Source organism: Colletotrichum acutatum, assembly GCF_030867785.1.
Source record: "Colletotrichum acutatum strain CBS 112980 chromosome Unknown BDZ83scaffold_77, whole genome shotgun sequence".
NCBI lineage: Eukaryota > Fungi > Ascomycota > Sordariomycetes > Glomerellales > Glomerellaceae > Colletotrichum > Colletotrichum acutatum.
The window spans coordinates 23925-37206 of NW_026849071.1; the positions used below are offsets into that span (position 1 = coordinate 23925).

General features: G+C 53.0%; 4 protein-coding genes across 4 annotated transcripts; 3 read left to right on the forward strand and 1 right to left on the reverse strand.

Moving 5' to 3' along the window:
- Positions 1-545: 545 nt before the first annotated feature.
- On the reverse strand, positions 546-1327 carry BDZ83DRAFT_416168 (uncharacterized protein). Its single transcript, XM_060502948.1, has 2 exons — positions 1072-1327; positions 546-965 (listed from the first exon to the last, which is right to left on the reverse strand). The coding sequence occupies exons 1-2, from the start codon at positions 1134-1136 to the stop codon at positions 584-586; spliced, it is 447 nt and encodes a 148-aa protein (XP_060362607.1). The 5' UTR covers positions 1137-1327; the 3' UTR covers positions 546-583.
- A 217-nt stretch (positions 1328-1544) lies between these two features.
- On the forward strand, positions 1545-4079 carry BDZ83DRAFT_582784 (arsenite efflux transporter; the record flags this gene model as incomplete). The annotated part of the gene is made up of 4 exons (XM_060505583.1): positions 1545-1620; positions 1714-3278; positions 3336-3656; positions 3735-4079. 4 exons carry the CDS (start codon positions 1545-1547, stop codon positions 4077-4079), a joined length of 2307 nt encoding a protein of 768 aa, XP_060362608.1.
- Positions 4080-9073: 4994 nt separating this feature from the next.
- On the forward strand, positions 9074-10317 carry BDZ83DRAFT_416262 (uncharacterized protein). Its single transcript, XM_060502950.1, has one exon. It carries the CDS (start codon positions 9347-9349, stop codon positions 10238-10240), a length of 894 nt encoding a protein of 297 aa, XP_060362609.1. The 5' UTR covers positions 9074-9346; the 3' UTR covers positions 10241-10317.
- Positions 10318-11334: 1017 nt separating this feature from the next.
- Positions 11335-12785, forward strand: BDZ83DRAFT_416272 (transcription factor). The gene has a single exon (XM_060502951.1). It carries the CDS (start codon positions 11527-11529, stop codon positions 12574-12576), a length of 1050 nt encoding a protein of 349 aa, XP_060362610.1. The 5' UTR covers positions 11335-11526; the 3' UTR covers positions 12577-12785.
- Positions 12786-13282: the final 497 nt, after the last annotated feature.

A 13282-nucleotide genomic window follows, 5' to 3' on the forward strand; every position in this document is an offset into this window, starting at 1 on the left:
ATTCTCCCGAAAGGTTGATACAGCGTGGTCCAACCATCTAATGTGGGAACGCTCGGTAAAATAAGCTTTCGTTTGTTTCCTCCTCGGTAGCAACGGTGGAAGTTGTAGATAGTTAATCGACGAAAACGGCTTTCGGCTGCCTCTCTAATCGGTAGTTGGACAAGACGTGGAGGTTGTCTCCCGCCCCTCCATCCAAAGAAGTTCACATCCCCTTCCGATTGCCCGAGTATCTGTCCAATACTGGCATTGATTACCTCACTTCATGGTAAGGCTGGGAGTGGAAGGTGCTCGTGTGCTCGCTTGCTCTTCCGGTGCGGCTCAGCGAGTAGAGCAGAACAACGGCGCAAGGGGCAAAAGCTTGGGTTCAAATGGCAAGCATTCCAGAACCCCCGCGGTGGTGGCGCAGCCAAAGGATTTGGCTGCTCATCTTACCGTCTTCATCATGCTATCTATCGAGTCGCAGGTGAAAGAAGGCAGGTGCTTTGGGCGAGCATCGCTGAGAGTCTGACGCTGCAAATTGCCGACCAGCGAATCGACAACGCCAAGCCCCATAAGGATGGGAACACAGCAGATGTGAGAGCTTCTAGGGACGCATTGTCAACTGTTTCTGGCCAGTAGAGGGTGCAATGCCCTGTCGGCTCTGACATTGACGAGAAACAATGTTCAATCGGAGGCACGCTGACTTGCTGATGCTTGCTGATGGCATTGGAACCGTGCAGGATACTATGCCGGTTGAAGCACTAGGGCCAAGGTCAACTCGCCAGTCGGGCGTTGATGTCACCCCGCCAGCTCGCTCCGCCTCAGGTCTTAGTGCCTTTTCCTTCTCGAGTCTCCTCGTTCCCCGGACCTCACATGGCCGGGCGATCTCGCTGACGTGGGTGGATGATGCTAGCTCGGGCAGCCTAGTTGTTGGTTCTGGGTCTCTGTAGTGGACGCTGTTCGAGCATAACTTTGCGCTAGACGTTCTCCTCTATGGCTCAACCAGTCAGTCTCGCACGGGATATCTTTAACATGATGAAAGAATAAGAATAAAAAAATAAAAAAATAAAATAACAAAAAAGCGAAACTTACAGAAGCGAAGATAGAAGTGCAGAGAGGTTGTAGATGCGTACCCACGCACCGCATCTTTTGATCATCAGGCTGCCATTCTTCCTTGCAATATTAATTAGCTCAGGCGCGAGGTGGCAGTGTTAGGTTGGCTCCAAACTAGAACTTGGAGACTTGAAGGAAACGTTAATCACCCAGACCGATCGTCCCTCGCGAATGAAGCGGCGCCGTCAAATGGAGAAGGAGATGACCGAAGTGAATCACCCGCGCCTTCTTCGTTAGCAAGCAAGGCAAGCCGGGTAAATATACGTACACAGGCTCCACTTAATGGTTTGCACATTCCCACGTCGTCTCGATTCGGTTCTTGCCTCCTTCACCGCGCAATTGAAGGACATCGTGAGTACATGGATCTTGCGAAGTTCTCAATTCTTCCCTTAGTCGACGATTCGGGGCCCGATAAGGGCTGGAAGTCTTGGTGCACATCTTAATTGATCGCGATGGCCATCGACACTCGGACGGATCAGATCAGAGAATGGAGGTCAATTGTGACGTTGATTGCCTTCTTCCTCGCGAGTAAGTTGTGGTACTTGCGTTCAAATTAAAAGGCTTCACTTACATCGCACATGTGTCGCAAATCGATGATTTATTGACTCCTTGGGCACACAGATATCGTCGTACTATTTCCCTTCCACATCCCAGTCTTCATTCCTGTGCGACTGTGGGATGCGGTGTTGAAGGTGCTTCGCAAGCTGCGGGTGATTCCGCGCGAAGAAGACACTCGCGATGACTTCAAGGAAGGTCGCCTCGGGGATATGTCACCTCGACGCAAGCGCTTCAAGCGCTTTGACTTCCCAATGAACTCAATCACTGCGCCATTGATTGCCGACCTATTTCTCCTTGCCATCTTGGCAATTGGCAGAGAGGAAGTGTACGACGGGACCATTGGTCAAAACGGCATTCATCCTCTCGATATCATGGTCTTCTTTCTGACGCTGGCGTACATTGCTATTTCGATTGACGCCTCGGGACTTATTCGTTATTTGGCACTCAAGGTACTTCAATGGGGAGGCAAGGTCGGCTACCGTTTGTTCTTCTACCTCTACGCCTTTTTCTTCTGCCTGGGCACCTTCATCGGCAACGATCCCATCATCCTGTCCGGCACGGCCTTCCTCGCCTACATGACGCGAATCTCGAACAACATCAAATACCCGAGAGCGTGGATCTTCACCCAGTTCTCCATAGCCAACATCGCCTCAGCCATTCTCGTCTCGTCTAACCCGACCAACCTCGTGCTTGCAGGTGCCTTCGACATCAAGTTCGTCGAGTACACGGCCAACATGGTTGTGCCAGTCGTCGTCACGGCCATCGTCTTGTTTCCGTTCCTTCTCTACATCATCTTTGCAGATAAGAAGCTCATCCCTGAGTCCATTGAGATGTTTCAACCGCCAGAGGAGGCCATGCAATCGAAGCCCGTCAACCCCAACATCCCGAACCCAAGAGGAGCCGCAAGCAATGCCGATCAAGCGCCCGAGAGCAGTCCGCAAGCTCAGTTGCTCTCGGCGATTGAGATTTTGAACCCCTGGCTGGACAAGGGAGGAGCCGCCTTTGGCGCTGTTGTCATGTCGGTGACCCTAATTACGGTCCTGGCCCTCAATGCCGCAAACGTAAAACCAAAAGACGACCAACACCTGCAAGTCTTTTGGGTTACCTTACCGGCCGCTTTTATCATGCTGTGCTGGGACCTGGCGTTCGGCTGGTCCCACAGAGAGGAGACTCGCAGGATAGCGCAACAGGGCCGAGAGGGACAGGATGAGGAGCTTGCCAGAGCAGAGGAGGGCATTAGGGAGAAGGGCAATGCGGGCATATTAGGCCAAGAAGACACAAGCTTGGCCCAAGAGACGACAGAGATGTCGCCACTGTCACATGCAACCAAGCCAGAGATTCACATACAAGATACCGACCTTCTGGAAGACAAGAAACACCTTGGGGTTGCAAATGAGGAGGTTTCGCCAGTTAGCAACGATTCGAGCACGAATGCGTCGGAGCGGAACGCTACTGATGCCGAGTTCATGATCACTCCAGCAATCCCAGCACCAGGAAACAGCGACAGTGTGACCAGCAATGCAGGCCCGCAGCTCATATCTTCACAGTCTACAGCTGTGGAAAGAACGGAGAAGGCCGATGTCAGCATAACACCGAGCGAGGGTTCCACGGAAAGTAGAAGACGAACTGTGCCAGCTGAGGCCAATGGGCCTGGCGAAGCACAAACGCTGCCAGATGGGGTCAAGGACGTTGAAAAGGGAGTCGCTGGGAGACAAGCCCGCCGAAGCTCAAGTTTCCGCTCCAAAAAGCAACCGGCGACACTTGTATCGCGCTTCAGGGACGGGTATCGTTGGTCACAAGAGACATTCCCCACAGTGATGGCGGTGCTATCTCACTTACCCTTCGCTCTTGTTCCTTTCGCCTTTGCCATGTTCGTCCTCGTACAAGCTCTTGTCACCAAGGGCTGGGTGCCGGTGTTTGCGTACGGGTGGGATCACTGGGTTGAAAAGACGGGAACGATTGGTGCCATAGGTGGTATGGGGTTCCTCTCAGTCATCCTCTGCAACGTGAGTATCGATCCCTCCGGGTCTGATTTGATCATGGCGTTACATAGTGGCTGACTTTTTTTTTTTATCTTTCTTTAGTTTGCGGGTACAAACATCGGCACCACGATCCTACTCTCCCGCGTGATCCAGGCGTGGCAGCAGATCCACCGAGAAAACGGTGTACCCATCAGTGAGCGCACCTTCTGGGCGACAGTCTACAGTATGGCTCTCGGTGTCAACTATGGAGCTTTTAGCACGGCTTTCAGCGCATCGTTGGCCGGCCTGCTGTGGAGGGACATTTTGGAGAGGAAGCACATCTTCGTCAGCAGGAGAGACTTTGCAAGGGAGAACATACCCATCATCGCCATTGCCATGACGGTCGGCTGCACGGTTCTGGTTGGGGAGATCTATATCACTCGATCGGACGATGGGTATCCGCTGTGAGCATGGGATCAATCAAGCTGATGGCAGGGAGATTTTCATGAGTTGACGGCCAACGTATAGATGACTTCAGAACTTCTAGAAAGCCAAAAGATACCCCATTCGAATAGTAATAAGTGCTTATGAATGACTTATGTCTGGTTGAGGCTAAGAAGACGGACGGGTACTCGCCGACGTCATTCGACGCTGAGCGATGCTCATGGGAGGGAAGGATGAGATTAGTACCAGATTATAGAATAACCCCAGACTCGACGACCTCACTCCTCTCAACTTGCACCTCCAACCCTACCCACCACACTCCGCCCCAAGCACAACATCACAAACGGGATCAATTGACTTATGACCCAAGAACAAGCCAAAAGCCACGCTTGGAGCGGGCATCGTGCAGCCGTCCCGTCTCGACTGCGGCATGAAGAGCGGGAGGGCTGTGTAGAGGGGGGTATGCAGAATGTCATTGAATGCATTTCCGCAGGCAGGCGAGTACTGTACGAACATTGGATTATTGCGGATAGCGTGCAGCAGGGTTGTGGCTGTGTTGGTGAACATCAACCCGGGATGAGGGGGGCTCTGCTGCATGATGATGCAACGCAGGCTTCGTCTTTTGTTTTCCCACGCATTCGGTGCAGTTTCTGTAAGGACGAAAACTGTTTGAAGAATATGGGGTGTTTATCGCTTGTGTTAGAAGGCACCCTGTGATATCCTCTCAGTCTGCCTTGACGTGGCGCGTAGGCGGTTAACCCGTTGGACCTCGCGGTAAGGATGAGGGCCTTTAGCAGGCATCTTCAACCAGGGTCTCATTCACCGAGACCAACTTACTTTTATGAAATTCGCTCACAGACGGGAGTTGCGGGTGAGAGTTACGATCAGTAACCGCAAAAAGCGGTTCAGCGCTTATCGCTCACTCAGTCCATGGTAAGGTAACATTGAGCAGAGACGTCAAAATAGCACAGCCGCGCTGCTGTGCCGTCACCAGGTTCTCACTCACCGGCGATCCACAGAAAGTAGACTCGCGACAAGAGGTTCACTCTTTACCACGATCATGATCCATTTCCGGACGTCAGCGGAGGGTTGTGTGCATGTGTCTCAGTCATGATCTTCGAGGGTCAGCCAGCCCCCGTTCACCAATGAGAATGCCCCGCTGCCGAAGGTCGGAATCGTAGAAGCTGTAGGTAAGCTGAGGCAGCAGGATACAGCAGCTACATCCCTACCGACGACAACGGCTGCGGGGGTTTCTCGTGCTTGTGATTGATGGAGCATGGAGAGGGACGGCACGGGAGGAATGAGAGGATGCCTGGGGAGGGGCAGAGGGGTTCGTCGGTTCGATGGGGACGGAAGATCAGCGTCTGTCAGCGCGGGAGGGGACGGGGTTGCTTACTGCATGAGCTGGTCCGAGGAGCTCAGGGCTGTTTGATTCGGTCTTGGGTGAGAATTGGTGTGCATGTGTAAGTGCGTCTCTCCGGCGCGGATGGGCGGGCGCATCCGGATCATGGTCTTGAATCTTGTTTCTGAATGATGGCTGAGAGTCTCTTTGAATCTATCCCCAGGCTATTCGTCGAAGAGTCGAGAAATTTACCCGGCTCCAAGTTCCTCGGGTTCAGGGTGAAAGACCAGATGGACTCTTCAAAGTTCGACCCTGCTTTTGCTGGCTCAAGCACCCGGATGAATTAAGTTGAGCAACGAAGAGTTGAGACGCTGGAAGCATGCAGTCTTCTGCCCGAGAAAAAGGGAAATGTTTCACCCCATTGATGCAGGCAGGTCACTGATGGTAGACCGTGCTTTTGCTTCAGTCTGCCACGCAGCGCGGCACTTTGCTGAAGCCCTTTCGAAGTTCTCGCCAGTCGGGATGGTTGATGGCTCGGGTTTGGTATGTCCATTGACTTTGACTTGGAATCTCCGAAAAAGAACTTGAGAAAGATGCAGGGGATGTTTGAGAATCGGAGGACGTTGTCTCTTCCCCCCACCCTTCCTCACAGCATGCTTGGGTTTGAATCCTTCGCGGGAAAGACGGCATGAACCGAGGCTGTTTAAGGCTCTTTTGCGAATCGAACCTCCGAAAATAATATTGACGAGAAGAAACGTGGGATGACTCTGGATACTGTACATTCACCCAGTGTCGCTAGGCAGCGCAGCAGATACACTGTCTGCCTGAGAAAGCTGTTGTAAGTATTGATGAGTAGTATACCGTATTCCGGTGAAGCTCAGTCTGCTCGCAAACAAGTCAAACATCATTAAACCAGCCCGAAGAGCACCCCATCTCACGGAATCCTCCATCCCATTTTTCCATGGGGTCCAAGTGTCTCCATCCGGACTTCGTAGGTAGGGCAGGCAGAGGGGGGCATCCCGCGGTGCCTGCAACGTCCGGATTCATCACGCTCGAACGGGGTTTGCAGTTGCAGCAACTAACATCCTCACCATCCTCTCGCATGCAGAAACAGACATCAACTCTCTTCTCTGTTTCTGACATTGACTTTCGGGATGCGGCCTTGGATGCGGTCTTCACCCCTTGATTTCACGACTTAAGAAACGACCTTATCATCAGATCCCTTTCTTCTCACCGAGGTTCATCCCGGAGAGATCCTGCAGGCTCGCTGTTAATGCATTCGCCGTTTTGAAACGGCCGCGCTGCAGCGAAGGAGGTGCGTGGGAGTGATCAATGCGCCCGTTGGATGTGATATGGACAGAGTTTTTGGTTCATGTTCTTTCAACGTTTTCTGGCCAAAACAACCTGAGCAGATTCTGTTTGAACCATTTTCAGCTGAAGCGAGGGAGAAAAGGGATTCAGAGTCGCAAAATGGGACGATGGCACTGGGTGGGATGTTGGACCCGACTCGTAGCACTCGCGGCTGAAAAAGCCACATATTTTGCCTCGTGCTGTTTTGTGTTACCTTAATACCTTAATCTGTTGAGCTCGAATCGTTGATTGTCATTTTGTCCCCGGCCCGACTTTGGCCAAGCTAATTCTTCGCATGATGTTACTGCCAAGCCGAGTCATTCCTTTGTGTAAGTTGCGAGAGGGCGGGCTGAAATTTTCAGAAACGGTTATCGAACGTTGGGACTTGTGGCACTGGGAAAGGGGGGCATGAGGGTGAACAAAGGAGCCAGAGTCTAGACGCGGCGGGCAAACAATGTGAGCGTTGACCCGAGGGTGAGGTGTTTAATTGAGGGATTGTGATTTCTTTGTTTGAATGTGTAGAAACTAATCGAGGTAGTCGGATCATTGCCTGTTTGATGCAAACTCGCTCAATCATCAGCTTGCAGAGTGAGTGGGAAGCACGCAAAGGATGAGTGAGCGGGTTGCGTGAGTGAGGTCTTCAGTGAGTGAACTCATGAGTGAGTGACTCGCAGCAGTAGCAGCGCCTCACTAACACAACGGGGTCCACATTCAGGTCACCACCGACAGGGTGTGTGTCCAGGATCTACACTCTAAGTATCCGTACAGCTGCAGATGGTGGTGTTCCAGCTCCGCCCCGCGGGTCCTTCGCCTTTCCGCCATGGCGCCCGTGAACGAGCGAAGAAGGTTCTCCAGCGTATGTGTTCGTCCACGGCGTCCAGCTCGGCCCACGAAGCACACCACGCCGGGCTGCTGCTGGACTGTAAGGCGTCAGGGTTCTTGCTGGGCCGAGCGGATCTGAGAAAGCTGATTGAGCGCCTAGGCTAGGCCGAGTTGAGGTAGATCCTCGTGGACCCGTTGTGGTACCCTGTTCTAAGTTTGGGAGAGCCACGCTTAGGTTCTCTTCTTTTCTCTCTGTCAGACTGTGGTTTAGTGCAACATTACTGCGCAGTCTCGTTCGCTTTACCAAGACCAACAAGCCTCGAACATGTCTCCAGCGCAGATCAGCCAGGCAGACGAGCATTATGGTGGTTCCAGAGACTGACGCAAGTCAAGTGGTTTTCGTTTGTGATATCCATCGATAGACGTGACATGATCTAGGGGGAACATTAGGCATACGTTTAGGACGAGCTTCGGCCTTAGTCGTTTCCTCGCCGCCGCAAAGAAAGCCGCTGCAAGAAACATGAACCGCCCCAAAGAGTCTAGGTAAATCCCTTTCCAGACACACCCAACACCCTTGGATCCCCGCGGTTGGTCGGGGGGCGGATCTGTTTCCCTGCTGCGGGAACAGGGATGGTAGCACGACGAGAGCAACACGGCCAATTATAGCCGCATCGCATGGCGCCGGGCGAACGATTCACAACCATGGCCCATGGTCCATGGTCCAACCCAATGTACAGAAAGAGAAGTTGTAAGTTGTGAGTGGCATCGCTGCGGCAGAAGCAGCGCCTTATGGGGCACACTCACACGGCTAAGGCTACCATTCCCAAATATTTACCCTCTTTACCGTGTCTGTTTCTACTTTCTGCACTCCAGTCCCATCCTCATCCCCGCAGTTGGGCGATATGCACACTCCCAACCCATGAATCTTGTGTGCGAGTGTGAGTGGGAAAGGCCAAGGCATCGAGGGATGCCGGCCACTCGGCGTTGGAGATGTCCTCTCTGCCTTGCAGTTGCTTCGCTTGCTTCGGCTTGTGCCCTCTCACGCTGGACAAGGGTCCTGATAGGATTCTTTCCCCCCTCAATAGCCATGCTTGCTTGCATGGAAGCTCCTGTGAAGCTCTCTCTTGTCAATGCAAAAGAGTAGCCATTGTGTCTCGCAAGGGAAGATTCAGAGGCCATGTAATAAAGGGGACCTCTCATCCCTCCTTCTGTCATCCCTTTTCCCCTCATCCTCTGATCATCATTCACCCATCACCACACGGACTTTTCTTATCTAGAGAGGGTCCACGCACGGAGCTGTCTATTCTCGTCTCCGTCATCGAACAAAAAGCTCCGAGCGGAATCAGACAGAATCATAACCCCATTCTACCTATACCTACACACACAAACATTGGTGATGTCCTCGCTTGGGTGCAGTCGTCCGGAGCATCATTGACCATCCGCACAAACACCCCACACCAACACACCTCTCTTTCTCCTCCACGCCCCCCTTCCGCCCACCTTACCCGTCACGCTGGCACCACCGGAGGCCGGCGCCGGCGTACACTATCGCGGCACCATCTTTTATCCACCTTCTCTCAACTTCTTTCCCCAAGCTCAGCTCAGCTACGACACTCGGATCTAGAAGGGGGAAGGGCAAGCAGAAGAATCGAGACCCCGGGGCGGGGCGTAAACGGACTACGACGTGGAGACTAGGACTGCATGTTGTTCAAAGTCCCGCTGTCAACAAACAAAACGCCCAGTTCTCTTGCTGCCCGCAACGTCAACATAAGAAGACATGGCACCTGCCATCTCCGACATAGTCAGACGAGAAGAAGCAAGAATACAAACAACATTTCAAGCAACAACGACAACAGCAACAGTAACAACATCCCCATCACATACATCACCAGCACAAACAACATCACCAATAACACCTACGCCAACACCAATAGACGCAAGCAACGGCATCGGCGGCACACCAGGAAACATTGAATCCCCCTCCTCCGCTGGAACAACAACGATCCTCATCATCGTCATTCTCTGCTGCGCATCCGCCATCATGTCGGCGACATTATTCTACATCTTTGACCGCAAAAAGAACGCCCAGTTCCGCGAGGCGTGTAAGCGGGACCCCTACCTCACGCGGAAAGAATTCGCCCGCCGGCGCAAGCTCAGCGCCCTGGAGAGGCTCGAAGAAGAGGAGCTGCAGCGGAGCATCATGATTCGCAAGTCGCTTGCGAGTCGCGGGCCGTCGAGGAGTAATAGCTGCGAGGACGTGTTTGATCTCTCTTCGATGCAGGAGCAGCACCACCGCCGCCACCACCACCAGATGACGAATATGGATATGCCGGAGCCCCCGCGGGGCAGGCAGCAGATGAGGGAGCATCAGGAGCTACACCATGAGCGACAAATATCTGGGGAGTGGGCGCCTAGTGAGGGGAGGAGCAGGTCCGGGTCCGAGACTTCGAGCTCGGCTTCATCTGCGAGACGGGCCTATGCTGGACCGGACTGCTCCGGTATGGATGCCGAGGGGCCCGGGGTCCCACTGGCGCCGGAGTCGAGTGGATCGGGGCCGAGTCGGTCGGTGCTGGACAAGGAGACTGCGCCGCCGCCGATTCACCCGATGGAGAAAATAACACGACCGTTACCGGCCGTTCCGAGAGCTGATGGCTCTTCACACTTTTCATGAAGCTAGGTCTGGAGGTGGGCATGATGAGCATGTTTGAGCGGTGAAATGGCTCTACCTTTTAAGTCGGGGCCTGAAGATTTGCCCCGGCGTGTATTCTTGTACCTTCTTTTACCGTACATTTCTTTTGTATTGATACCCATGACCGAATATACGTCAAGATTTCTGACTCAATCTTGGTTTTATTTGCAATCGGTGAGAGATTGGTGAGTTATGAAGGAAGGTGGATGGTTGACTTACACCTTCCTTGGCGGGCTGGAACATTCGAGATGACAAAAACTGGAAATTCGAGGTTGACAGTAGACCCACCACGTGATGAGGTAAGCAAGGTGAGGTAGACCGAAATAAGGTTGCCGAGCCCATCGAACTTTCTGCCTGCTGAGTCATCTTACCGCATTTCCGAAAATTGCCTGCCTAAGGTCTTTCAGGGTGGTCAAAGTCCTCATCCGTAATCCGAAACCTCAGCCTCGACTCTTCTCCCCTACAACCCACTTCACGTCACTCGCTCGCCGCACGAAAGATCGTCGTCTGCATTCGCCGCAACGAAATCTCGAGAAACCGTCGCATCGACTTTTTTCGGAACATCTTTGCGACCGTCGTATACGAGTCCTTCGAGCCGCGCGACCTTGGTACAATTGCGCCGTACCTTGTCAAGCCTTTGTTCGCCACTTCCTACGTCTCGGACGCCTTCACTGGTAGAATCGGTCGGCTGGCAAACAAAGCCTTTCTCTCCCCTCGTCTCCTCTCCTCCTTCCCCCGCAAAATCGTCTTTCGCGACTTCCGTCAAAGGACATTTTATTTGGTGAGAGAGGATATTCCTGCCGAAAGTCAGGAAAGTCATGGCTCACCTTCATCTCTTGAAATAGTTAGGGCATCCCCGAGCGCTTTCGTCATTCTCCCGCTGAACGCCCACCCCGTTCATCAAGAAAACGCCGATCAAGTAGCCTGAGGATTCTCTATCTATACACAATCGCCTACTGCCTCGGCGTGGGATCGAGACCCTACCTCGGTTCCGAAGCAGCTTCCAGCATCGTCCTTTGAGACGATCGTTTATTGAGCGAAGTAGCCGTCGCCCAAAAACCACCGCCAAGCTGCATTCGCCGCTCTTCGTTCAGCTTCATACCGATCTTCTTTGGACAGCACAAACCAGCGAACCAACAGAAGAAACCTACCAGGCAGTCGTCAATAAGCGAAAAGAACTCCGGCGGAGAAGAAAGGAGCTCAGACGTCGTCGCAAAGTTTTCGACGAAATCAACAACATCTATACTGCCAAGCCGTACAAGCCCAAGATGCTCGGCCCCAATGGAGCCGCGACGGACGAGAATGCCGAGGGCTTTAAGGATGACCTCAACTGCGTCGTGATGTGTCCCGACTGCAAGGAGTACCCTCCCAACTTGGTTGAGGAGTTTTCCTCTGGCGACATGGTGTGCGGTTCTTGCGGCCTCGTCGTTGGAGACAAGATTATCGACACCCGCTCAGAATGGCGGACATTTGCCAACGACGACCAGGGCAACGATGATCCCTCCCGTGTCGGTGACGCCGTCAATCCCCTCCTCAACGGTTCACAGCTCGAGACCACCATCGCATTCGGTGATGGCAGAGACTCTAAGCAACTTGCCCGTCTCCAGAACAAGTCCCAGAACGACAAGGCTAGCAAATCTCTGATGCAGGCGTACAAGGAGATTGGTGCCTTCTGCGATAGTATCAACCTCGGCAAGAACGTCTCTGATGCGGCCAAGCACATCTTCAAGCTGACGTACGACCACAACTTCATGAAGGGTAAGCCGCAGGAGGCTGTCATCGCAGGCTGTATCTTCATCGCCTGTCGACAGACCGGCGTCGGTCGTACCTTCCGCGAGATCTTCCAGGTCACTCATGTGTCGAAGAAGGAAATCGGCAGGGTTTTCAAGCAGCTCGAGTCATTCCTCCAGAAGATCAAGGAGGAGAACCCGCGTGGTGCCGGCTCTCTTTCGAACCTGGACGGATACAAGGCCAGCGCATCTACCAGTGCCGAGGACCTCTGCACTCGTTTCTGCTCCAACCTCAACTTCCGCAATGCGCAGAAGATTGAAAACGTCTCGCGCGCGCTCGCACGCAAGACATCGAGCGTTTCTGAGTTGGCTGGTCGTTCGCCTCTGTCTGTTGCCGCCGCCTGTATCTACATGGCATCTCACCTCATGAAGGAATCGAGAACCTCAAAGGAGATCGCCTCAGTGGCAGGTGTCAGCGACGGCACCATCAAGACAGCCTATCGGTTCCTGTACCAGGCTCGCGATAGACTTATCGAGAAGGAGTGGGGTGCGGACAAGAAGGCAATCGATAATCTTCCGGTTAACTAGAAGGTTTCTGGTCACCTTTTCAACTGCTTAGACACTGCTCATCCCCAAGGCGAGGCAGAGGAAATGGCCTCCATCAAAGTCGAGGCGGGAGGTTTCGGAGAAGACGTGAAACATTCGATTACCAAACAAGAGTAGGAAATCACGTCAAGACAGACCTTTCGGAGCCTCGTGCAGCCGGCTGCATTGTCTTGGTCGTTAGCAGCGACTGCCGAACACAAAAATATCCATGGGCGTTTAGGGGTGGTTTCCCTGTGCCCGCCGTCTCAGTCCGTCGATCGGTTCTAGTCACCTGAAATGGTGCGACCTCGGAGCTCTTGGAAGATTAGAGCTGGAGGGTCCGATTGCCGACGAGACGGATTTGCATTTTTGCGCGCTTGCGTGGTGAGGTTTGGGATGGGGATTCTGGAATTATGAGGAATGGGGTGGCTTAATTGCATAATCATTGCGGATATTCCCAGATTGCTACTTGGTTTCTTTATGACCAAGAGGATTCATAGTATAGACAGCACGAATCACAACATGCTTTCAGTCATGAGGTTGCACCGATTGATGACTTGGTTTTGTCCAGGAATAATGATGAGAAAAGAAGCGATAGTGAGGCCAGACAGTTATGGCTTGACAAGGTTCTTCATGTTGAAGCAATTCAGAGATGGACGTGCATACAGTGTGGAAAGGCCGTGTGTTGCGTAATTTGCACTAGCTAGAA